At 40.9% G+C, this 26,159-nt stretch overlaps 1 protein-coding gene across 1 annotated transcript; it reads right to left on the reverse strand.

Moving 5' to 3' along the window:
• Positions 1 to 18,641: 18,641 nt before the first annotated feature.
• On the reverse strand, positions 18,642 to 20,952 carry LOC124607414 (larval cuticle protein F1-like). The gene is made up of 2 exons (XM_047139738.1): positions 20,916 to 20,952; positions 18,642 to 19,272 (listed from the first exon to the last, which is right to left on the reverse strand). Exons 1-2 carry the CDS (start codon positions 20,928 to 20,930, stop codon positions 18,778 to 18,780), a joined length of 510 nt encoding a protein of 169 aa, XP_046995694.1. The 5' UTR covers positions 20,931 to 20,952; the 3' UTR covers positions 18,642 to 18,777.
• Positions 20,953 to 26,159: the final 5,207 nt, after the last annotated feature.

Raw genomic sequence — 26,159 nt, forward strand, 5'->3', positions numbered from 1 at the left:
AGAAACCAAACACATTCTTACACGTGAAGAACAACAAAATAATTGTGAAATAAACATAGGACTGACCCGAGAACTAGTAAAAGAAGAAATAAAAGGCACAATAAAACAAACACAGCAGACACACAATAAGAACAACCAAACAGAAGCAGCTACTATGAAACGGTTAAAACAAAAGTTAACAGACAATAACGTATTAATAACAAGAGCAGACAAGGGAAATGTAACAGTACTCATGGACAAAGAGCAATACATCACAAAAACCAAGGAATACATAAACACCGACGCCATACAAAAACTGAAGTCAGATCCAGGCAAATGTGAAACGAACACTGAAAAACATTGGACATACACTCACAGACAAACAGAAATATTACTTAACACAGAAAAACCCACAAGCACCGACACTCCGAAGTCAACCGAAAGTACATAAAGACGGAATGCCAATGAGAGCTGTTATCAACTTCAAGAAAGCCCCAAGATACCAAATAGCCAAACAGCTCCAAAAGTTAGTTACAAAACACTATAAAGTAGAAAACAACAGAACAGTGATAAACACAGGAAACCTAATAGAAAACATACAGAACATACAGGTACCACGCACAGCATCACTGACTTCATTCGATATAGAAAATATGTATACCTCCATCCCTATCACAGGAACAATAGAAATCATAGAACAAAATCTCTCATCCCACAGCAACCTCACCACAGATGCAATAAAAGAAATAACAGATATGCTCAGATTGACAACTGAACAAAACTACTTTCAGTTTTAGAAAGAATATTATCTACAAACTGATGGACTGCCCATGGGATCCCGAATATCAGGAACACTAGCAAACATTTTATCAGTCACCTAGAAAATCAGATATTTGATAAGATAACCACAAATGAAAGTTTCAAAATCATATATTGGTACAGATATGTGGATGACATTATTTGTCTGGTAGATGAGCCAAGTGAAAAAAATAGATGAACTCCATTCAGAAATAAACAAAGCTCATCAGAACATAAAATTCACACTCGATAAAGAAAAAGAAAATCAAATAAATTTTCTTGACATTACAATTAAAAAAGAAGATGGTAAACATACATTTAACATCTTTAGAAAACCAACAGCCACAGACACAATAATACATTCCATATCCAACCACCCCCACAGCCAGAAACTTGCAGCACTAAGACACATGTTACATAGATTATACAGAATCCCACTAAGCAAGAGAAACTATGAACAAGAAATGAGTACAATCATACAAATAGCTAGGAACAACGGGTATGACACACATGTGGTACACAAGCTCAGTCAAAAAATAAGAACACAAATAAAAAACAAACACAACAGTTCCACAATACAAAAGAACTCACAAGCTGAAAACTTACAAACACATTCAACAAACACACACAATGACAACACCATACAGAAAAGAACCAGATGGTACACCATGACCTACACATATAAACTAACACACAGAGTTGCAAACATCCTAAAGAGACAGGGCTTCAAAATAGCATATAAGCCTGGGCAAACCCTTCAATCACACCTAAGCCAGCCAGTTACCATGAGAGACAAATTCCAACAATCGGGAATATATAAACTTGAATGTCAAAGTTGTGATGCATTATACATAGGCACAACATGCAGGAATTGTCAAACAAGATACAAAGAACATATCAGATGTTGTAAGTATGAAACAAACCATTCCACATTTGCAGAGCATTTAAAACTCTACAACCATCATCCTACAAACATGGAACAAGAAATGAAAATAATGAGAATAAGCAACCATGACAAACATCTAATACAAATGAAAGAAAACTTCCACATCCAGAAAGCCATAGTAGAAAGCAAACATGTGATAAATGAACAAACACACATCAGCACAGGCTCCCTACTACACTTAGTAAAGGAAATGATAACATAAAAGAAATAAAAATAAAAAAAAACTCTTCCCCACATCATCTGCAGACACACACACACACACACAGCACAAAAAAATATATATCACACCAAAACACACACACACACACACACACACACACACACACACACACACACACACACACATACACACAAATGCATTACGAACAGACCACAAATACTTCAATAGTTACACTCATAAGTTTGGCAATAACATTCGATCTGTGGCAAAAACATTTGACAGTCGGCAACAGAAACCAAAACATTGCTTTAAAACAAGCGTTTACTGCATAATGTTGTGGAATGGGGAAAAAACCGCAAATTGGCGTTCATAAGAAGAAGAACAACAACAATAATGCAACAGGAACGTAATATGTAGGAAATTGTCCACACAACCTGTAAGAACAGTTCAAAACGTTACTACTTAATAGGAAATACCAACCACCAGAACTGTTTATAACCTATAGGCACAATGACAAAAATGTAAATAAAATAGCTAACATATGTACATATTCCAGGCCACTGATGATGCCTTGCAGAAAATAAAGGCGAAACGCGTATGGCACTAAAATTGTGTTTTATTCAGTTGCTGTCAGACGGTCCATAAGTAAAAATTATTAATATACCGTTTATTTACAGGAATTTAGTTTTACAATTGTTCACATTCCCGGTACACAAAATATTGTAGCAGACGCACTATCCCGTTCTCTTAGCAACAATCAGCAAGACATCGCAACCAACTTCTGCCAAGCAAATTTTAGCGTCATGTATATTCAACAAGTTGCATTCGAAAATTTCATTTCGTCGTCATTACGACACATAGCACATGAGCAGAGCAAAGACAACCTCTGGAAAAAAATTAAACACCTTTGACAAGATAGGAATAACGTTACAATTAGAAACCATTATACTGTACGCATTAATATTCCGTTTCGCCGCTCTCACAGTGACAGCTACAACTGGTTATTATGTATTCCTGACGAACTTGTTAACAAATTAGTTTGGTATACTCATTTAAGTTACGCACGTTTTGGAGCCAGAAATGTTTTCTTATACTGAGACAGAACTGTTATTTTGCCAACATGGAGAAACATATTTGACGACTTTTAACGTCATGTAAAATCTTCCAAAAATCTAAATCAGACCCGACTTCACATATTCCTCCGTTACATCCCATTGCACCCGTTAAATTGAGACACATGGCCGCTGTAGACATTTTTGGTCCAATTCCAAGAACTAATAGAGGTTTCTGCTACATCTTTGTCGCTGTTGAATTCACTTCGAAATTTGTTACCTTCACTCCGTTACGCAAAGCTACTGCTAAATCTGTTTCGAATGCATTTGTAAAACATTTTCTATTTCATGTAGGACATGTATTGAAAGTAATTTCCGACAATGGACCACAATTTCGATCTGTAATATGGACACGTATATTGCGAGCTAGAAACATTTCTCCGATCTATATATCCAAGTATCACGCTTCTTCGAACCCTTGTGAACGACTGACGAAAGAAATTGGTAAACTATGTAGAATATACCGCCATAAATAACATATTGATTGGTATACACACACATACTCTCATTCCAGGATGTAATTAACTCCGTACCAAATGAATCTACTATGCTATCTCCGACTGTTGTATTGAAAAATGTTGAACCACCTGACGAAATTAAAGAATTAGGATCTTCCTACATCCCGTCGATTGCGACACCATGAAATAATTGACATTGCGCTCAGCAACATCAAAAGTGCCGCAGAGCGCCGGAGAAGACATCAAAAACAGGTTTGTACACGCTGTGACTTTCATATTGGACAGAAGATGTTAGTACGCACACATTATTTATCAAACAGCGGAAAAAGTAGATGCAGTAAATTTGAGCTTCTATACGCAGGTCCATATAGAATTCGCATCATTCCTCACCCCAATGTAATACACGTCAAAACTTTGAGAACCAGAAAAAGCAAGAGCAATCACCATATTTCCAATATTAAACCCTTTATTGAATGAATATACTTTACGATTTATCACACCATAATGCCATTTCCTGATATTTGTATGACTACTTATGCAATTATATCTACGTCACTACCTACTGATGATGATCATATTTTTTCTTGGCAAGTGCCAGGCAAGGTAACGTTAGCAGGTCGCTTTCCTTGTCGTTACACATCAGATCGTGCTCATTTTTCATTTTTTTTTGTGTATGTATGATTGTTTTCCTATCGAAAGTAGCATTTTTAAGATATGACAAACACCAGTTGACTTTGAAATTTTCCTTATGATATCTCAATATCTTGACTATTCTACATTTTTTGCTACTACATTATGATACTGTGTGTACATTTTTTGCACTTGAAAACTGTCTATGTTTGTGACATAATACGTTTTCTGTCATGCTATGCTGTATGCTTAGTTATATCACTAGTAGCAAGTTTTTATTTAATGGGTATAGGAATTAAATGCATGATATTATTCCACATTCATCATTTTCAGAAAGTAGTTATGTGTAGAAGAAATAAGTTAAACAAACCACAATGGTTTACTATGAAATGGAAATTTCACCATCGGAATGAATGAAAGAAAATGCAATACTGTGTCATGAAGAGTAAATGGATCAGAATTAACAAGCATTAACAAGAATATAATATACACACTGTATAATAGCAGTCTTAACTAATTATTTTTCTTTCAGAATACGAGGCGATTGATGCAAGCTGTCAGACAGAACTACACATGTTAATTTTAGTGATGAAATATGCTAGAAGTAAAAAGCTCTATACTACAGAATAGTTGTATGAAGAAAGTGTTAATATGAATAATGAATAATGAAGAGTCTATTTTATGATGAAGAATAGTTGTATGAAGAATATGGTAATATGAATAATGAAGTTTTTCTTTGCAGATGATGATGATGGTGATGTTATGGTAATATGAATAATGAATTTGTTCTTTGCAGATGATGATAATGATGAGGTTTATATATTTTGTATTAGCTAAGACATGCTATGTAGTTATTTAAGTATTTGTTGCAGTTCCTTTTGACAATATGTCTTATGTCGCATAGTATAATGACTGAATGTTTTGGGAATGACAGTTAGAGTACATACATATTAAGTACACGTTTCATTCCCTGTTAATTCGAAGTTTACAACTTTTCAGCATAATGTACATGTTTTCTTTCAGGTCAATAATCCATTTTGTATTTTTTCCAGGAGAAGCTTTTCATGATATTAGTATGCTATAAACACTTAGTTATGAAACCTATTCTAATACTTGTATTCTTTACCCACTTGTATCATTCATGCATGTGATCACATATACTGTACTTGTTTCATAACCTTGCTACAGCCGACTCATGACGAATGACGTTATTAATCCTTATTTCCAGCAATAAGTCAAAAGCAAATATTTTCATGCCCCAGCAATTAATTATCGGTCCCAATACAATGCATTGATAACACAAAAAAATTTTATTATCAGTATACGACTAAATAATGCTACCAGTGTAAGATATATTTCTAGTCCTAAATGTAATGAAAATTTCTCCGATGTATCGATTGCATTATGTCTATGTATTATTGGACTAAACACCTTGAATACTAGTTCCAATATCTTACATTTTAAATGTGTCTTACATCACTTGCATGATATCATATATAAATACTAACAACTTGATGCTATACGCAATAACTCTTGTTTTGAATAGTGACATCTGAATAATACTGAATGATGTTTTGTAATAATGCATAAATGCTATACCAATGATTAATGTAATGCGATGACTCATGCATAAATGCTATGTCAATAATTACTGTAATGAGATGACATGATGCCAATAATTACTGTAATGAGATGAGTTATGAATGATGTTTGTTATTCTCTATAAATGCTATACCAATGATTACTGTTATAAAATGACTTATGCATAAATGCAATGCCAATTATTACTATAATGAGATGACTTATGTATAAATGCTATGCCAATAATTACTGTAATTAGATGACTTATGAATAATGTTCTGTAATAGTCCATACACAGTACAGAAATGTTTAGTAACTAACCAATGAGTGCCAATAATTATTCAGATTGGTTGATACACTAGTGTAATTCTATGATGACTAGCATAAGACTTAATGTACACTTCACCTTCTGACCTTATTACCAGCAATTACTGCAATATCCGCATGTCCTGTCCATCCTCATGATGATATAGCACTATATTTGGTTTTTGCACTAATTCTACGTTGGTAAAAGAGTATGGATTCTACAAGAATGTGGTGTTGACACATCAAGCTGTCCACCACCTTCAACGATGTAGATGTTATTATGGTCCTACTGTTTGGTGTACCTAATGTACTACCAAAATGATAACATACAATATTAATGCAACATTTCAGTGTCTTGGTTACACTGATAAATACTTCAGGAAGAGAACTTCATATTGTCTTACTTGGTGTTGTGCTTCTGTAGAAAGATATGGAGTTTCAGTGCAGCCACGTGCAACCCCCTGTGCTACAACCATGATGCTATTCTTTCCATCCCTTTCCTAGTTTTTGTAAAATGGTAAAGACTTATTCAGTGTGTGTGCACTTTATTTCACTTCTCAATATGTTTAAATTCTTGTAAAATGGTAAAGACTTATTCAGTGCGTATGCACCTTATGTCATTTGATAATATTTTGTACTCAGTGCGTGTGCACTCTATTTCATTTCGTAATATGTTCTGTACTTATACTATTTAACAGTGATGTTACATATATATATATATATATATATATATATATATATATATATATATATATATATATATATATAATACACTCTCTGACTCACCATCGCTGACAAATTTCCCCCTCCCTCCCCCCCCAGTGGAGGGTTATGCAAGAGGTCCATGATCAAGGAATTTGTTGCTAGCGCACTCAAGCAGATGTAATTTCGATGGATTGCTCACGCGCTGCCTGCGGTATGTAAGCTATAAGAGAATCTCAGACCAAAGAGCATTGTTGACTGCAGTAGGAACTGTGTGTTAGTTGTAGTAGTAGTAGCTGCAAGTAGTAGCTAGCTAGCAGTGGTGTGTATGGAGTTGGCTGGGCCGATCGTGGGGAGCGATGGCGGAGCCTGAGCGTTGTAGGATAAGGTAAAAGCAGCCTCGTGCATATGTAGTATTATTATATCAAGTCCCATGTAACTGTTTTTAAAAAAAATCTCTTAATAATAATCTTTGTCATAAAAAGTAGCTTTCGACAATCAGTCATTTCAATTTAAAGAATTTGCTAATTTCTCCAATCCTTGGTCATCCCGATTATTGAAAAGAAAAATCAGTTGTTTCTTTTTATACTTGACAAATCTATCGGCCAGTATTGCACTCGGCTGTGCCAGAAAAATTTCTTATAGGAGCAGATATATATGCGTCATCCGGCGACCTTATTGAGGTAATAATTTTCAATTTATTCAGAATGATCTTTCAAGGCCATGATGCAGCACAGCTGACGTCCAAAAGTTACCAGTTTAAATTCACAGTCAGTTACTGAAAGGTTATAAGTGAGCCACAATTTTTTATTGAGAGATTAGTCACATTTTATTATTGATAGGTTACGCAATTTATTTATTGGAAGGTTACGCTAAATGTCAATGGTATAGTTATATTTTTTACTGTTGGGAGGTTTCGGAACTCTTCTGTTGGGAGGTTACAGTAAATGTGAATATTATTCATATTATTTTACTGTGGAGAGATTACAAGGCTTATGTCCTCTGTTGCAGGCCAGACTGTACAGATTAGTTGACGTGGTTGCAGTTGATCGTCTTCCTCCTGTGTTGAGTGGAGCTACTTGGTTTCGCGAGCGTTGCCTGTCCGCTAGTGGCAGCAGCGGTGGGTATCGATATGCAGTAACTGTGGCCCTATCTTTGGCGCGACGTCATGCTTTTTCCGGGTCATGTCAGTGTGCAGTACGGTTGGGGGCTCGGCAGCAAGGTCCATGAAGTGCGGGAACACGCCGGGACCGCTGGCGGCACGCATGGACTGCCGGATCGAAAGCCTGTGGTCACCAGGGTGCACGACCTCGTCGTAAACCAGATCCTGCAAGTTTTAAGTTGAGTGCATTTGGATTCAAGTACAGAAACCTCCACCATTGTGATATCTCGCGATTCGCCAGTGACTCGGGTTAATGTTGCTGTTCGTAGTGTCGCCGAGGCGAAGAGCAGCGAGTGGAGTGCTAGGGGAAAGCGGATCTGATTAGCTTTCCTCGACTTCTTATTACTATTTATTGCGTTCAGTTTGTTACTATTTGTTAAGTTCAACCAGCAGTATTTTTCCTGCCTCATGGATGCTAACACCCCAGTTACCTGTCCTGGTGTTAGTGTATGTAACGACAGTGTACTTTTCCTCGCCTTGCCGCTGCTATCTGGTGAAGTGTGTAGTTTTGACAGACTTCTTGACTGTGAGTTGGTTGGTGATTTTTCTACTCTGGTAGTAGTAATTCCTTTCTTGTTCCGGGAGCTCTCAACACAGTATTCTGCGGGTGGAGTCCAAACTGCCGGTTCTGGCTTTGGCGTATTTTTCCATCTTTGTATTTGGTTTATTGGACGTCAGGTAGCCTCAGAAAGGTTATTATTAGTTACTCGTTAGACTGCCACTAATCTGAGTTACCATCTTGTGAAGTGAATGCAACTCTTGGCTGCCTATCTCATCACTCACGAAAGTTTGTTTTGCCAGACCTATTCAGAGGTCGATTCCAGTTGCCCCATCTGTGACTGGCCCTTGTGTTTTATTATTGTATTTGCTGTGTTATTGTAAATTTTTAAAATTTGTTAGTTCAATTGCCATTCTTGGCGTTACAGCAGGTTTAAATGATTGTGCTACCAAGTTTACCATCATTTTGTCTCACCTGTTTGGTGGTCAGTTGCTTGTCCTTTTAAATTATCCATTGCTGTTGAATCTCCTGTTTTACTGTATTTTTTTTAATTTTTTGCGTTACTGCCATTCTTGGCGTTATAGCAGGTTTAAATGACTGTGCTACCTAGTTTACCATCATTTTCTCTCACCCATTTGGTGATCAGTTGCCTGTCTTTTTAAATTAACCTTGCTATTGCATTGCTGTTTTACAGGATGTTTGTTAATTTTTTTTATAATTGCCGTTCTTGGTGTTAAAGACCTTCAGCCATGACTGCAGTTACTTGCCTTAAAATTCTGATTGGGATCACATTGGCTTGTTTTTAAAACATTATTTTCTGTGACTGAATTTTATACTCATTTGGTAAACTGTAATGTACTAAAAGCACTATCAATTACAGTTGTTTATTCCTGCATTAATAATGTGTATTTATTGCTGAGTCTGGAATCACTGGTTTAAAATAAATGTGTGTAATTGCAAAAGGTGTAGTGTAACGACGTAAGTTTTGTATAAATGATTTTCTTTTGACATATGACCATTTGCAGACTTCGTCACCTACGTCAGTTACAACACACTTCAAAATTATTTAAATTCTTTTTAAATTGTCTCTAAATGGTTCTTGAACGAAATTGTAATGAAAACATCATCATTTGAGTCGTATGTGTAGAATTACGTCACTCAGGCCAATTGGTTAGCGCAAACTTTTTCCAATTTAGATGTCGTTTGTTTCTCCTCAGAAATTATATTAATGCAAGTGACCTGTTTAATAGATATTAGAACCACATTGAATAGACTTTCAAGACTCAAACTCGCGATGAACGTTGTCAAAAATTAATAATCTGGTGAGATAAATTACGTAACATAATTCTTCATAAATAAATTCTCGGAACACGTATTTAAACTTTTGTAGTATACACTGGTTTATTATCTTCCTACATATAGACGTGAACCTGAGCCTTGACAAGATAGGACTGAACATTTACAACATGATTAAACTTTCTATGACATCATTGTTGTAGAAACATTACAAATTCCTAATTTTCAGTTTTTAGAAGCACGAAGCAACAACTCGGTTTCAGGATCTTCTGTTGCTCTTTGGCTGTCGACCCGCGACGTATAGTGGCCAGCAATTTTCTCTCTGGTCCCGGCAGCGAAGATGCTGTCTCCGTTCGTTGCGCCGCCCTCTCCGTACATGAAACATAAAAAATAAATACCAAAACTTTAGACAATTCACAACCATTACAAATATTACAAAAATACATAAGCAAAAAACTAAATTAAACTTATATTCACCTGCAAACTGGGCTGACACTGGTGGATGAGTGACGCTTCAATATGGAGCCCAACTACATACCCCACCCACAAGATCAGTTTGCCAGGTTTTAACCGAAAATTAAACTTCTTCTACATACAATATTTAACTGTTAATATTATACATGTTTCTCACATTTTACGTAATCTAAAGTCCTTGCTCTTAGATAGATTCAATCCTTTTATGACGATATTGTTGTGACTATTTGTCATTTACTTTTAATTGTGCTGTTATGGTAATTCATAACCGAAAATATGGAGATTACTCCTTTTCATTTAATAGTTGCTAGTAAATAATAATTTAGTACGTTCTTTAACGTAGCTACACTAGGGCAGAGCGTTCAAATTGTGATAGGTTAGTTTCAGTTTTATTCATTTACTAGAGTTATTCTTTCCAAAATGTATATTACTTGTAAGTTTCTCACAATAACTAGTAGTACGATTTACTTTACGTCGTTTCTTTCCCTAATGCTTTATTTATGCCTGAGGTCAAGAAAAATCAAGCAAAACTTTCTTTAGAATCTCGGCACGGCTTTCTTTACCTTCGGACACTTTGTTGGGTAGTAGCAATTTATTTAGGAGAAACCAGCGAGCAAGCCCCATTAGGTGTGTTCTATATTAACACTATTACAAAACTCTATTAAAGGCACTCTGCTATGTTCTCGTGAGCCATACAGCTCTGGACGCCCATGGTCCCTAAAATTATTAACCTTCCCCTTTGGTTCCAACTATCCGAGTAAATACAAAATATACAAAATTCCTTCTGACCTAATAACAAAATTTCTTCCATATAAATCCCCTTTTTGTTATCTTTCTCTTTTTGAAGTACCGGTAGATTATTGTAGAACACTTGTTTAAACGTTCTGTTATTTCTTTAAAAATAACACGTAACTATCACGCAAAACTTCACATGAATAAACTATGAACGCTCGTCCATATGTATCATATATTAAATATTAACTTATTTAGGAATGAAGGGTTTCATTTGATGAAGGTTTCATAAGAAGTAACGCTTTGGGATGTACGATCTTATGAACAACTTATGGACCTTCGAAGATAAAGAAGAATTTTCTACATTCGTTATTGATCTTAGATGTTTTAGGATGAGATAGTACTAATACAAGATCTCCTTTTCTCGTTCGGATGGACAATTCGTAGAATAACATTTTTCTTTCCTTTACATAATAAGGTAACCTACTAATTAGGACTCGTATTAGATGACTTTCAATAATCGGTTCTTCAGTTAATTTAGCACGGTTTAAAGGCCATTCGAAATAATTCCTATAACCTCCCCACCGTTTAGAATATGGAGGAGGGTCTAAAAACTCTAAAGTTAAGTGTTGTTGTTTTCCTCTTGACCAATAGTTTTGTTTAAACTGCTGAACAAAATCATCCCAGTCCCTAAATTCAGTTCTACGCAGTACTGCCCATTCCGCAGCTTCTGCTGCTAAATGTCCTATTACAAATTGAATCCGTTTTTCATTACTCCATTTTGGAGATAATGAAGTTTCAAAAGCTTTTATAAAGATTATAGGGTGAAGTTCGCCTCCTGGTTTGAATACAGAAAATCGACTTGCTACATTTGAATTTTTCGTTATATCATCCCAACATTTTGCGAGAGACATAGTTGAATTATGTTTAGATTGCAGAGACGGAGTTGCGTCGGATTTACTTGCCGTGATTTCTTTATTTGTGTTGTTGTCGTCTGAGCTAGCAAACACGATGCGACTGTCGTTTCTGATTATGTTATTGCTTCTACTACTTGAAATGCTTTCATTGTTATCTAATTCCGATAACCGTTTAGTAATTTCCTGTATTCGTATTTCTGTATTGGATACGCGGTTAGCTAATATCGATTCTTCACTGTGTTCACGATGTGAACGCTCTGTACCTTCGTCAATGTTATTATCTTTGGAAGTCTCAAGGTTACTTCATATTTCGGCAATTAAAAATTTCATGTTTTCTATTTCAGTATGATCTTTTTCTACTCGATGAGTTAATGTCTCTAATTCTACATTATCTACTGAAGAAATCTCTACAGGTTTGGTAGAAATCTCTTAATAGATTCTAATAATTCTCTACGAACAGTTTCTGTTTGCATAGAAAATTCATCTCGTAACTTATCGTTATTTTTCTCTATTTCATTTACAACTACGACATTGACATTATCTAGTCTCTTGGTTAAGTCAGTAATATCATTTTGCATGCGAGCTTTTTCCTCACGCGATTCTTCTTCTAACCTTTTACAATTATCATCAATCTTATTACTAAGTCCTACTAGTTTTTCCTGCATTTCAACTTTAGAGGCCTCTATTTTATCACTTAATTCTCGACTGGTTTCATAAAGATGTTCCTGTAACCTGTCTGTAGATTTTGTTAGCTTCTCTTTTAATCTAGCAGTAGATTCTTCGTTAGACTGTTTTAATTCCTGTTTTAATCCAGCAGTAGATTCTTCGTTAGATTGTTTTAATTCCTCTTTTAATCTAGCAGTAGATTCTTCGTTGGATTGTTTTAATTCCAGTTTTAGTTCCTCTTAAAATCTAGCAGTAGATTCTTCGTTAGATTGTTTTAATTTAGCGATCGCCCTAAAAAGGGATCTCATGCTCCTATCGGACATAGATTGCTCTTCGTCTGACATTTCACTTCCCGACATTATTGTAAGATATTAACTAGTTACACACGCAGACTTGTAATCAACAATCCTATTAAAAGCACACTCCCTATGTACAACACTCCACTTCCAACTTAAAACAGACTCACCGGACATTAATATAGCAGTTTGTATTTATCGGTGATCAGTGTGCTGCTATGGGCTGCAGAAGTAACAGCCGTCGATGCAGCCGCTGAGATGCTGCGACCCCGCTTCCGCAACCGGCAGGACGCTGAGTCGAACACCGGAGACGTCACTGGCTGCAACCACGCCCGGCACCACCGTAGACAGGCGAAGCCCTCAGCAACACCTCTAATACCAGCCGAAGGAACGCCCCCCAGCTGACGTACTGGGCCTGTTAGTTTAGGGAGAAAAAGGGTTGTCGGGGTTTGCAGCGTTCAGCTGCTGCCCAACAGATGCGCCTTCTCGTAGAATAACTGCGGGACCGTACTGCTTGGCGGTGCTCCGTCAGCTGCCCACACCCGCGAAGTCGCCGCTGACTGGTGAAGGCTCCACGAAAACTCGCGTTGACTTCCGAAGGACTCTTCATGTTTTGTTTCGTACCTGTGTGTCTTAGTTGCCCACAAGTCTTGTTTATAAGGTCGCCACGGTGTAGTGTAACGACGTAAGTTTTGTATAAATGATTTTCTTTTGACATATTACCATGTGCAGACTTCGTCAGCTACATCAGTTACAACACACTACAAAATTATTTAAATTATTTTTAAATTGTCTCTAAATGGTTCTTGAACGAAACTGTAATTAAAACATCGTCATTTGAGTCGTATGCGTAGAATTACGTCACTCAGGCCAATTGGTTTTCGCAAACTTTTTTCAATTTAGATGTCGTTTGTTTCTTCTCAGAAATTATATTAAAGCAAGTTACCTGATTTAATAAATATTAGAACCACATCGAATAAACTTTCAAGACTCAAACTCGCGATGAACGTTGTGAAAATTAATGATCTTGTCAAATATATTAATAATTCATTCACATAATTCTTCATAAATAAATTCTCGGAATACGTATTTAAACTTTAGTAGCATCCACTAGTTTATTATCTTCCTACATATAGACGTGAACCTGAGCCTTGACAAGACAGAACTGAACATTTACAACATGATTAAACTTTCTATGACGTCATTGTTGTAGAAACATTACAAATTGCTAATTTTCAAATTTTTAGAAGCACGACGCAACAACTCAGTTTCAGGATCTTCTGTTGCTCTTTGGCTGTCGACCCGCGACGTATAGTGGCCAGCAATTTTCTCTCTGGTCCCCGCAGCGAAGATTCTGTCTCCGTTCGTTGCGCCGCCCTCTCCGTACATGAAACATAAAAAAACCTTAGGAAATTCACAACCATAACAAATATTACGAAAATACATAAACAAAAAACTAATTTAAACTTATATTCACCTGCAAACTGGGCTGACACTGGTGGATGAGTGACGCTTCAATATCGCGTCCCACTACAAAGGGAACCAACAGTAACTGATTACGGCCCCATCCACAATCGTAATTGAATACTGCCTTCCTTAATAACCAGGTGCCAGTGTGAACTATGAAAAATGACACAAGAAGATAGTGTTTAAGAAAAGTGAAAAACACTTCACAGTTGTTGATATATGTCAGAGGTATTGCAGAAATATCTTGATTCTCAAGTAACGGTATTAGTATCACATCTGTTGTGCAGGAATTACTACACTCACGACAAGAAGAAATTTAGTGACAACCCACCTGAACTATCACCATCACCTGAGTGAGAAACTGAAGAAGACAGTGCAGATGTTTATATTCCTGGCTGTGACGATGTTGCTGCGTTGAGTGTTAGCATTTCCGCAGCAGCCTCTACTGCATCCCACCTCAAACGTCCACGAAAAGTAAGAACGACAGGAAGGAAACGGTATGTAAAAAGAAAAGTGGAAGAAATTGCAACAAGTTTTACACAAGCAACATCTTCAAAACTTTGTGAAGTGTATAATGTAGATGCACTTGGTGCAGAACCTGAAGATAGTGATATGTGCACGAAATGTGATGTGTGGTTTCAAAACCTAAATACTGCTATCTCAGCAGCCACCTATACTGACAAGGCACGGTTACTGACACTGATACCAGGTAGCTACTCTGAGCAGCAGATGCAGAAATACATACCAACTTTCTCACATTATTTGATTTCAGAAGCTCGTAAAATAAAGAATGAGAGAGGTATTTGGACATGCTCAGATTCTTAATGTGGGCATCCGCTGCAATATGATACGCTTATTGTTTCTGTGGAATATTACCTGCGTGATGACAAGGATTTCAACAGGCAAAGTCCTAATCAGGCTGATGTTATCCCTGTTGGTGCAAATGGATAACAATGTTTTATCTCAGGCTGAATTCAAACCCAAGAGTACGGTACACCAGTTTCAAGAACGAATCCAGTAAGAAACATAAACTTTACTAGAATTTTTCTGCAGCTGCAATCTGCTTAGAACTGATACGTCAATATACAGTATCACTATGCTGTTGCGTCGTTTGTCTATGCCTCACCAAACTACACTCCTGGAAATTGAAATAAGAACACCGTGAATTCATTGTCCCAGGAAGGGGAAACTTTATTGACACATTCCTGGGGTCAGATACATCACATGATCACACTGACAGAACCACAGGCACATAGACACAGGCAACAGAGCATGCACAATGTCGGCACTAGTACAGTGTATATCCACCTTTCGCAGCAATGCAGGCTGCTATTCTCCCATGGAGACGATCGTAGAGATGCTGGATGTAGTCCTGTGGAACGGCTTGCCATGCCATTTCCACCTGGCGCCTCAGTTGGACCAGCGTTCGTGCTGGACGTGCAGACCGCGTGAGACGACGCTTCATCCAGTCCCAAACATGCTCAATGGGGGACAGATCCGGAGATCTTGCTGGCCAGGGTAGTTGACTTACACCTTCTAGAGCACGTTGGGTGGCACGGGATACATGCGGACGTGCATTGTCCTGTTGGAACAGCAAGTTCCCTAGGAATGGTAGAACGATGGGTTCGATGACGGTTTGGATGTACCGTGCACTATTCAGTGTCCCCTCGACGATCACCAGTGGTGTACGGCCAGTGTAGGAGATCGCTCCCCACACCATGATGCCGGGTGTTGGCCCTGTGTGCCTCGGTCGTATGCAGTCCTGATTGTGGCGCTCACCTGCACGGCGCCAAACACGCATACGACCATCATTGGCACCAAGGCAGAAGCGACTCTCATCGCTGAAGACGACACGTCTCCATTCGTCCCTCCATTCACGCCTGTCGCGACACCACTGGAGGCGGGCTGCACGATGTTGGGCGTGAGCGGAAGACGGCCTAACGGTGTGCGGGACCGTAGCCCAGCTTCATGGAGACGGTTGCGAATGGTCCTCGCCGATACCCCAGGAGCGACAGTGTCCCTAATTTGCTGGGAAGTGGCGGTGCGGTCCCCTACGGCACTGCGTAGGATCCTACGGTCTTGGCGTGCATCCGTGCGTCGCTGCGGTCCGGTCTCAGGTCGACGGGCACGTACACCTTCCGCCGACCACTGGCGACAACATCGATGTACTGTGGAGACCTCACGCCCCACGTGTTGAGCAATTCGGCGGTACGTCCACCCGGCCTCCCGCATGCCCACTATACGCCCTCGCTCAAAGTCCGTCAACTGCACATACGGTTCACGTCCACGCTGTCGCGGCATGCCACCAGTGTTAAAGACTGCGATGGAGCTCCGTATGCCACGGCAAACTGGCTGACACTGACGGCGGCGGTGCACAAATGCTGCGCAGCTAGCGCCATTCGACGGCCAACACCGCGGTTCCTGGTGTGTCCGCTGTGCCGTGCGTGTGATCATTGCTTGTACAGCCCTCTCGCAGTGTCCGGAGCAAGTATGGTGGGTCTGACACACCGGTGTCAATGTGTTCTTTTTTCCATTTCCAGGAGTGTATTTCAACGCTGTTAACTCTGGAAAAGTTGCAAAAATGTTTTCGTTGTAAAAACTGCCTAATCGTACCACGCTTGGGGTACGAAACAGAATAAACGTGAAAACACTGCTCGCTCTTAAGCAACGCCACGAAAGTGGGGTGCAATAAATGTCAAAATGGCATGAGGCCCAATACATGATGACATATTTAAATGACAAATATTTCAGTGTAACTGCATTGAATAGGTGGAAGTATAGTCGTCAGAATTCTATACATAAAACAAGATGACACAACCGGATTCTTATTCAGGTATCGCGTCAGAATTTTCTTTGCTTATGAGAAGATTGTGGCATACCTCGTGTAAGAAGAAGAAACGTTCACTGTAGGGAATTCGAAAGCGGCAGGACAGTAGCGAATCGGCACTGCCGTTTATTGTTCTCTAGTTTTGCTGCTAGCGTAAATCAACATCCCACGACTGGCAAGTGAATATGGGCGCTGTGGGTTCAAGAGTATCACTTTCAGCGCCATGCAGGACCTCAGCGTCCCCACATGAATAACGTCAGAGAAAACAGACTTACTGTTCGCTCGGTCATGTAAGACTGTAGAGCCACATTACGTACTTTTAGAATGGAAATTTGCTTGTTTACATCAAGAAAAGTATCCACTCGGGCAGTGTGAGGACTTCTGCCGTGATATGAACTGTCAGTATGACTACGATTTCAGTGGTTGCTCTTGATGCCGTAGCAGAGAGAGGTGTTGGTATAGGGTGCTATTGGGACTAGATGTTTCCAACATAGGCCTACGTCAGTGCAATACGTGTTCGATAGGTGACCTGTGCAGTAGGTTCTCAGTACCTCTCATCTAGTCATGGGTTGCCAAGACACAGGCAGAGCACCATTGGCCAGCCACTAGAAACGCTTAAATCTGGTACAGAGCTAAAGCAGCATGGAATAATGTACCTTCCTCTGTCATTCAAGCTCATTTTGACTCGATTTCCAGTGAGGATGGAGCCGTTTATGCTGCCACAGGTGCCATCTCCTTGTACTGAATTTTACATCCTGTATCCTCCAAATGGGGAGGAATGCAATGGCAAACCACCTCCCCTAGGATCTTGCCCAGTCGGCAGTGTGGGTCTCCCGCATCGTCCCCTACGCTCCTCTGAGTATGGGACGTCATCATCATCAACCTCCTACTACAAGGATAAGGGCGCAGCAAATGTAAAGTGTTTCTTGAAAGCATCACAATCCTTTGTTGGTTCCATTACTTTAGACCTGTCTACCACTTCCTTCTCTGCAACAACAACTGTGAACAAAACACATTGTCGTAAGTTAGTGATCATACTCGATCGCTATATACGCACTGTAAACACAATTTCACTACTTGGTATCCTTCCATGGATTACAGTTCTAATGGTCAGCAGTATAAATGTATCGATCTGTGTGGCATGAACCACCACAACTGTTTGAATGACTAAAATATTAGTTACCTCAGTCCTGAACGATTAGGATAACCTGCATGAAACGTCAAAGAATTATTCTGGCAATCAACTTTTGTCTAATATTCTTCCAAGTTTCTGGGTAAATTTCAAGTTCGAATCCGGTGTAAGTACCCGGATATAAATTGCCGTCTCTGTTCAAAGTCAGAGCAAGTTTTGACCATAAAGCCGCGCGGAGTGGCCACGTGGTTTGAGGCGCAGTGTCATGAACTGCGCGGCCCCTCCCGCAAGAGTCTCGAGTCCTCCCTCGTGCATGGGTGTGTGTGTGTTTGTTGTTCTTAGTATAAGTTAGTTTAAATTAGTTTAAAGAGAATGTAAGTCCAGGTTCCGATGACCTCAGCAGTTTGGTCCCTTAGGAATTTACAGATATTTGAACATTTTGACCGTAAATTAGGTGAGTGGAAAAATATGTTTTCAAAGTAAGTCAAGGATATTCAGACAGACTTTAAAGAACAGCTTTATTTGTGATTAATGAAAATGTAAAGCACATCATCGCCACTTTTAGCAACTTCTTGACAGGTAGATGAAGTTGGCATGACGTGACGATACATCAATTAAGTTAAACTACTGGTACACTTCACCAATGGTGTCCGTGAGCGAGGGCGGCACCATGCGCCCCCAGAAGACCGTGTGCTGCGGGCAGGGTGGGCGCTGCGACGGCGACGAGGGGAGCGGCGTGGGCGGCGGCCACAGCGGCGGCGTGGGCGGTGACCAAGGGGGCGGCGTGGGCGGCGACCAAGGGGGCGGCGTGGCCAGCCGCGGCGGCGTGGGCGGCGGCCGCGGCGTGCGCGGCGGCGCCGTTGAGGTGGGCGTCGCGGGCCTGCGTCTGGGCGACGGCGGTCAGGTGGGCGGCCCTGGTGGCGGCCACCTCGTGGGTGTCCTGCACGTAGCCGCCGGGGCCGACGGCGATGTGCGCCGGGCCGTAGGCGGCCAGGCCCGGGTGGACGCCGTGGGCGGTGACGACGGCGTGGGGCGCGGCCACCACTGCGTGGGCGGCAGGGACTACACCGTGCGCAGCGCCCAGGTAGCCTGGTCTAGCCACGGCCACAGCGACGACGGCGACGAGTAGTACCTGCAAACAGTGGGTACTTGCTGCATGCTATCAGGTCAATAGCTGGACACTATGCACTACTGTCCACATCTGTGGGCGCTTGGCAATTAAAAATACTATCCAATCACTTAACCTTACTGAGCTGTTATGGACATGAGCAGTTGCATGAAAGAGGTAGTTAATTTCAAAACTTTGTGGTCAGTTGTTTCATAGCAGAGTGGAGACACTCACCTGACTATTAGGATATTTAGAGACGAACAGTTTTCGTTCATTGGCAGAACCCTGTGTGCTCTAGTAACATAACTCGAATTTAAATTTTTTGAAGGTGTATATATTACTGAACCAGACAGACAGTGCACCACAGATAGAAGATAAAATACGTTACTACAAGGATAACAACGCAGTAGACGTAAAGCGTGTCAGGTTTTCATGAAAGCATCACAATCCTTCGTTGGTTGCGTTACTTTAGACCTGTCTGCTACTTTCTTCTTTGCAACAACGACTGTGATCAAAACACATTGTCGTAAGTTAGTGATCACACTTGTTCCCTAGAGTAAACTTTTGCGAGGCATTCTTTATGAACACTAGTTCTGAAAAGGCAAATGTGTTGTAACCTCGAACGTTGCTTAGTGGTTGTATGTGTGGATTACTTACATTCAGTGGAAGCGTTCTATGGGATGTGTCGAAATGTTCCCGAGAGAGATCGATGTTAATCATATTCATTTGGACCCTAATTCGTATGCAATTCTACGAGGGATATCCGGAAAGTAAGTTCCGATCGATCAAGAAATGGAAACCACTGTGAAAATCTTACAAAGCTTTGCACATAGGTGTTCGACAGTGTCTCTAGTATGCCTGTCGCTTACATCACTTCGCTCTTTTCAGTTCTGAGCCTAGTATGACGTACTGTTGAGATACTTCGCCTGATGTTATGCAGCGCACATTACAGAACTGTCATACAGTTCCTACTTCGTGACGATTCTCGGTCGCAATCTGCAGGGGCAATGAAAATGCTCCTGCAGCGTTTCCGATGGGAAGTGTTTGATCACCAGCACTACAGCCCGTAATTGGCTCCTTCTGTGTTTCATCTCGGCTCACATTAGCTGCTGGGTATGAAGACAACATTTTCCCACAGGCAACGAGCTATAGATTGGCGGGAAGCACAGGCGGCTGCCTTCTATGACAAGGGTATTGAAAAGTTGGTACAACGCTACGACGAATGTCTATGTCGGAGTGGTGACTATGTGGAGCAGTGGCTAGAAGCTGAAGCTAACTGTTGCAGATTATGTATTTCTGATTTTCAGAGTGGTTTTCATTTCGCGATCAGTCGGAACTTTCTCTCCGGATATCCCTCGTATAAATAGTATCAATACTGAAAAATTTTAAAATTTTTAGAACTCACTGGGTATACTGACAGTGGGATAAACTGAGTTATAGAAAGTAACAGTCGTTCTATTGATTCACGCCAATGTCAGGCTTTGTATTCCGCTAATTTACTGAATCTGGAAGTCTACGTTCGCTAGGCGTACATATTTCTTGGAACCAATTGAGCCGCAGGCTGTTTCGTTATGACACAAAGGGGAAATAGCAGTGGGAATTTGGCACCCGGTGAAAACTTTAGGAATATGTGCAGTGAAATCACACAACACCTGACCGCTACTCACCAGCAGGACCTTCATGGCGGAGCTGTTGTTGGAGCTGCTATGACCTGTACTGTGACGCCGGCGGCCACGTCCTTATATACCGCGCGCTGGGCTCGTGAAAGTACCGGGCAGACTCGGTTCCTGGCCTTCCCTGCCCAGGTGGACTGTCCCCTGGCCGTGTCGTTTGGTTCGGCCTTCCCTCATCTCACCTTTTGCAAATCCCTTTGTTAGCACAAGTACCCGAAATATGCATATTTGTCCACGTGTATGCTTCCGACTTTATGAGGATCACTTTAGTTTCAGTTAAGGCAATGATATCAATTGAGCAATAATGACCTTACGCGCACTAAATGAGTGAATATAATATAAAAATCAACATATGCGCTAAGTATTTGTTGATTTAGAGAAATATTTCGTCAACGTAATGCGATAAGTGATGTAGGAAGTCTAATCAGACAGATTCGTAAACAATTGGTCTGATAAAAACAAGAAGAGTTTTGTGCTGAAACGAACGAAAGACGAGTCTGCAGGTTATTGTGAGAGTTACACACTGATGTAGTACCAAACTAAGAGAGGGCGGGCGGAAAAACATACTTGGATCTGAGATAGGCTGGTGCGGGAGACAACACGTGTTAGTTTCGCGTAAATGACAAAAGAGTTTTAAGATTTCGTGTCAAATTAAAATTGGAAAAATTTGGAAATTTGTGGTAAGGTCTTATGGGACTAAACTGCTGAGGTCATCGGTCCCTAAGCTAACACACTATTTAATCTAATTTAAACTAACTTATGCTACGGACTACACACACACACATCCATGCCCGAGGGAGGACTCGAACCTCCGACGGGGGAAGCCGCGCGGACCGTGACAAGACGCCCCAGACCTCGCGGCTCTCCCGCGCGGCCCACCTGTTATTAGTCAATAACCATTACATGCTGTGGATTTCTTCAAAGGATACTGAACTTCGAAGAGGATCAGTCGGCCAGTTTTATAGGCGATTTTTTAATGGACTTTTGGGTGACATATGCCTTCATCTGCCGCTGCCTGGGAATCCCTTGGATACAATCTTGGATGGTTCAAATGGCTCTGACCACTATGGGACTTGACACCTGAGGTCATCAGTCACTTGATCTTAGAACTACTTAAACCTAACTAACCTAAGGACAGCACACACATACATGCCCGAGGCAGGATTCGAACATGCGACCGTAGCGGTCGCGCTGTTCCAGACTGAAGCGCCTACAACCGCTCGGCCACTGCGGCCGGCCAATATCTGACAGCGTTCATAGACAATATGTGTTTCCTGGCCGAGCGTGAAGATCACCAGGAAGAACTATCCAGTCAAGTGCAAATACCACAGAATTCGTCTCAACAGTAAACTATGTTGATACAAAAGTCTTGTAAACCGCAAGAAACGTCAACAGTGACTGCTGAAGGTCAAAGCATAGTAGAAGAAGAAGTGAGCAAATCTGCTGTTCTTGATACACTGTTACATTACAGAAGTGAAGCAATGCACAAAAGAGATTCGTACATATAACTAATACTTTCCGTCAATAAACACTTCCAGGCATGAAACTTAGAAACAGGTTATTGAAACAGTGCAATGTTTTCAGTAGGTGTACAGTGAGGTGTAGCAGTGCATGAAACATGAACCGTATGGAAATCACAGAAAAGAAGAAACATTTTAAATGTAGCGCTACGAAAGAATGACAAAAACTGAATGAATAAAGAAAAGACGGTATGGAGACGCAGTGGAACTAACAGAGATAGATTACAGAGATGTATCATTAGGACATACTCAAAGACACATAGGAGTAGTGGTATTGTCAGTGGATGGGGCAGTCGAAACAAAACGTTTACAAGGCTAGATAGTCATTATAATAAGCAGAACAGATTAACGGTGTCGCTGTGTAAGCATACCCTCAGTGCTCACACTTAACGAGAAAGGTGTAATTTTTCTTCAGCCGGTAGACGAGTAGCGAGATTCCTGCATGACAAACACCAACCTGGACATCGTTGTTTCACTGAAAGACGATTTAGGTTTCGAGAATGAGGCGCGAGATCACGTTTGAGGAGACTAGTCTGTAAAATTACGTTATAGGGTACGGACGACATTTATGTCAGAGATTCAAATTGTGTCTCGAGGATTTCGCCCTTATCAACTTTTGGTTGAAATTGTATACAGGGTGAGTCACCTAACATTACCACTGGATATATTTCGTAAACCACATCAAATACTGACGAATCGATTCCACAGACCGAACGTGAGGAGAGGGGCTAGTGTAATTGGTTAATACAAACCATAAAAAAATGCACGGAAGTATGTTTTTTAACACAAACCTGCGTTTTTTTAAATGGAACCCCGTTAGTTTTGTTTGCACATCTGAACATATAAACAAATACGTAATCAGTGCCGTTTGTTGCATTGTAAAATGTTAATTACATCCGGAGATATTGTAATCTAAAGTTGACGCCTGAGTACCACTCCTCCGCTGTTCGATCGTGTGTATCGGAGAGCACCGAATTACGTAGGGATCCAAAGGGACCCTGATATTACACCTCTGGACTTCTTTCTGTGGGGTACGTTAAAGGAGAATGTGTACCGTGATGTTCCTACAACCCCAGAGGATATGAAAGAACGTATTGTGGCAGCCTGCGGCGACATTACACCAAATGTACTGCGGCGTGTACGACATTCATTACGCCAGAGATTGCAATTGTGTGCAGCCAATGATGGCCACCACACTGAACATCTATTGGCCTGACATGTCGGGACACACTCTACTCCACTCCGTAATTGAAAACGGAAACCACGTGTGTACGTGTACCTCACCCCTCATGGTAATGTACATGTGCGTCAGTGAAAAAGACCAATAAAAAGGTGTTAGCATGTGGACGTAATGCGCTGTTCCAGTCTCTTCTGTACCTAAGGTCCATCACCGTTCCCTTAGGATCCCTACGTAATTCGGTGCTCTCCGATACACATGATCGAACAGCGGAGGAGTGGTACTCAAGCGTCAACTATAGGTTACAATATCTCCGGATGTAAATAACATTTTACAATGCAACAAACGGCACTGATTACGTATTTGTTTATATGTTCAGATGTGCTAACAAAACTTACGGTGTTCCATTTAAAAAACGTAGGTCTGTGTTAAAAAACATACTTCCGTGCATTTTTTTATGGTTTGTATTAACGAATTACACTAGCCCCTCTCCTTACGTTCGGTCTGTGGAATCGATTCGTCAGTATTTGATGTGGTTTACGAAATATATCCAGCGGTAACGTTAGGTGACTCACCCTGTATACCCGATATTGTCAAGTGTAACAAAACTTGAAGTAATATGGTTTTTTACGATAAGATTAAGTTTTATTGGATTCAAGTGAGATTATCACCTAGGTTGTCGCCTATATTGACCAAAGTGTTTGTCGAACAAGCTTAGGACATTTATTATGCCATTTTGCGAGCGCGAGTGATTCATTCAGCATACCGAGTTCAAGCTAATTATTTTGAGAATCTCTAGTAACATACCCAGCTGGTTAGCAAAACTGTTATATCAAAATTGAATGTGCGTGGCTTGCAACTGTTTTTCAAACAAAAACGAAGTATAGTGAAATTAAATTTTGGAACACGTTTCATTTCAAGTTTTCCTCTCTCTGAAATGAATTCATTGTATTGTAGTATTGGCTGGGAGACTTCATCCGGTGTATCATGGGCGCCTACTCAAAGTCTTTCCATGCGAATTCTCTCATAAAAGAATTTGATAGGAAGAAATCTAAGCATGGTCGTATTTCGAGATAAAATTTTCTGGGTGTGGTACCGCGTCATAATATAAAAACTATTGCTGCTGGAGAAAAACCAACGTTTCGGCTGCGGTTGCAACGGCCTTCTTCTGGGTCTAATGGTGCCTTCTAGCTATGCAGTGCCCTTTATATTTTGTTGTTACTGTTCACTGCGCAAGCCATTACGTCATAATTTTAAAAAGATAGTTTCATTGGTCAGTTAAGGAAGAAGAACAGGGAACTTTATTTTAATATGTTATTGCGATGGAGGGAGAACGTGACCTGTGTTGTCTATTGGCTCTTGTGTTATGCGCCAGGATTGGTGGTCACCGTCGAATGAGAAGTTGGCTGCTGTTTACCAATTGCTGGACGTCGGCCGCGCGGCGGCAGTTACTCGCCGGTGTTGCTCGTGCCTCGTGTTGACAGTGCGGTCTGTTGGGCTCTGATTGCTGGCAGCCAAAAGGGGGCAAGCTTGAATCCATCCTCCCTGTTCATGTTGTTAGGATGTTTAAGTATTTCGATGGCCTCTCTGATTTTGCGTTTCGCCATAATTGGCTGCATGGCCAACACACAGGCTTCGATGTATTTTATTTCTTTTCCGCAGTCCTGCTGATGTTCTGCCACTGCGGATTTGTTGTGTTGCCCTAGACGAATATAGCGCTCGTGTTCCCGAATGCGCGTTTCTATTGGCCTACCAGTCCCGCCGATGTACGCCCTCCACGTTCGCGTCGCACCATGCAAACGCCTGCGTTGTGCTATGCATCCACCTGGTCGTTAGCGGAGTCTAGCACGTCCACGATCCTACGACCACTATAGAGCACAGGCTGCACCCCAACGCGGCGAAGGTATTTGCCTATTCGGTCAGTAACATTTTTCACATAAGGTAAGCGCACTGCTGGTTGCAGCTGTCTATTTCTTGCGTATCTCGCTTACTTGTGTTCGTCGACAAGGCTGTGTGGATCAACGTATGGCTGTAGCCATTAGCCAGAAACGTTGTGCGTAGCCTTTTAAGCTCCGGTAAGATGTTTTGAGCATCACTTAGGCGCTGCGCACGGATTGCCAAAGAACGGATGACAGAGTTCTTCTGCGGTGGGTGGTGGTAGGAATGGGCGTGCAGATACCTGTCTGTATGTGTAGGCTTGCGATATACTCTGTGCCCCAGTGTGCCCACCGTTCTCCTGTATACTTCGACGTCTAGAAATGGAATTGCACCATACTTTTCTACTTCGAGCGCGAACTGTATCTTCCCGTGCATATTGTTCAAATATTCGGGAAACCTGTGTAGCTCCGTTTCACCACGAGGCCATATAGCGAACGTGTCGTCCACGTACCTGAACCAGCAACGTGGGTGTAAAGGAGCTGAAGCGAGGGCCGTTCCTTCAAAGGCTTCCATGAATATGTTGGCTCCCTGTGGAGATAGGGGGGACCCCATTGCTACGCCGTCTGTCTGCTCATAGTATTTTCCTTGCCATTAAGTCAGGGA

This window comes from Schistocerca americana, chromosome 3, assembly GCF_021461395.2.
Source record: "Schistocerca americana isolate TAMUIC-IGC-003095 chromosome 3, iqSchAmer2.1, whole genome shotgun sequence".
Taxonomy (NCBI): Eukaryota; Metazoa; Arthropoda; class Insecta; order Orthoptera; family Acrididae; genus Schistocerca; species Schistocerca americana.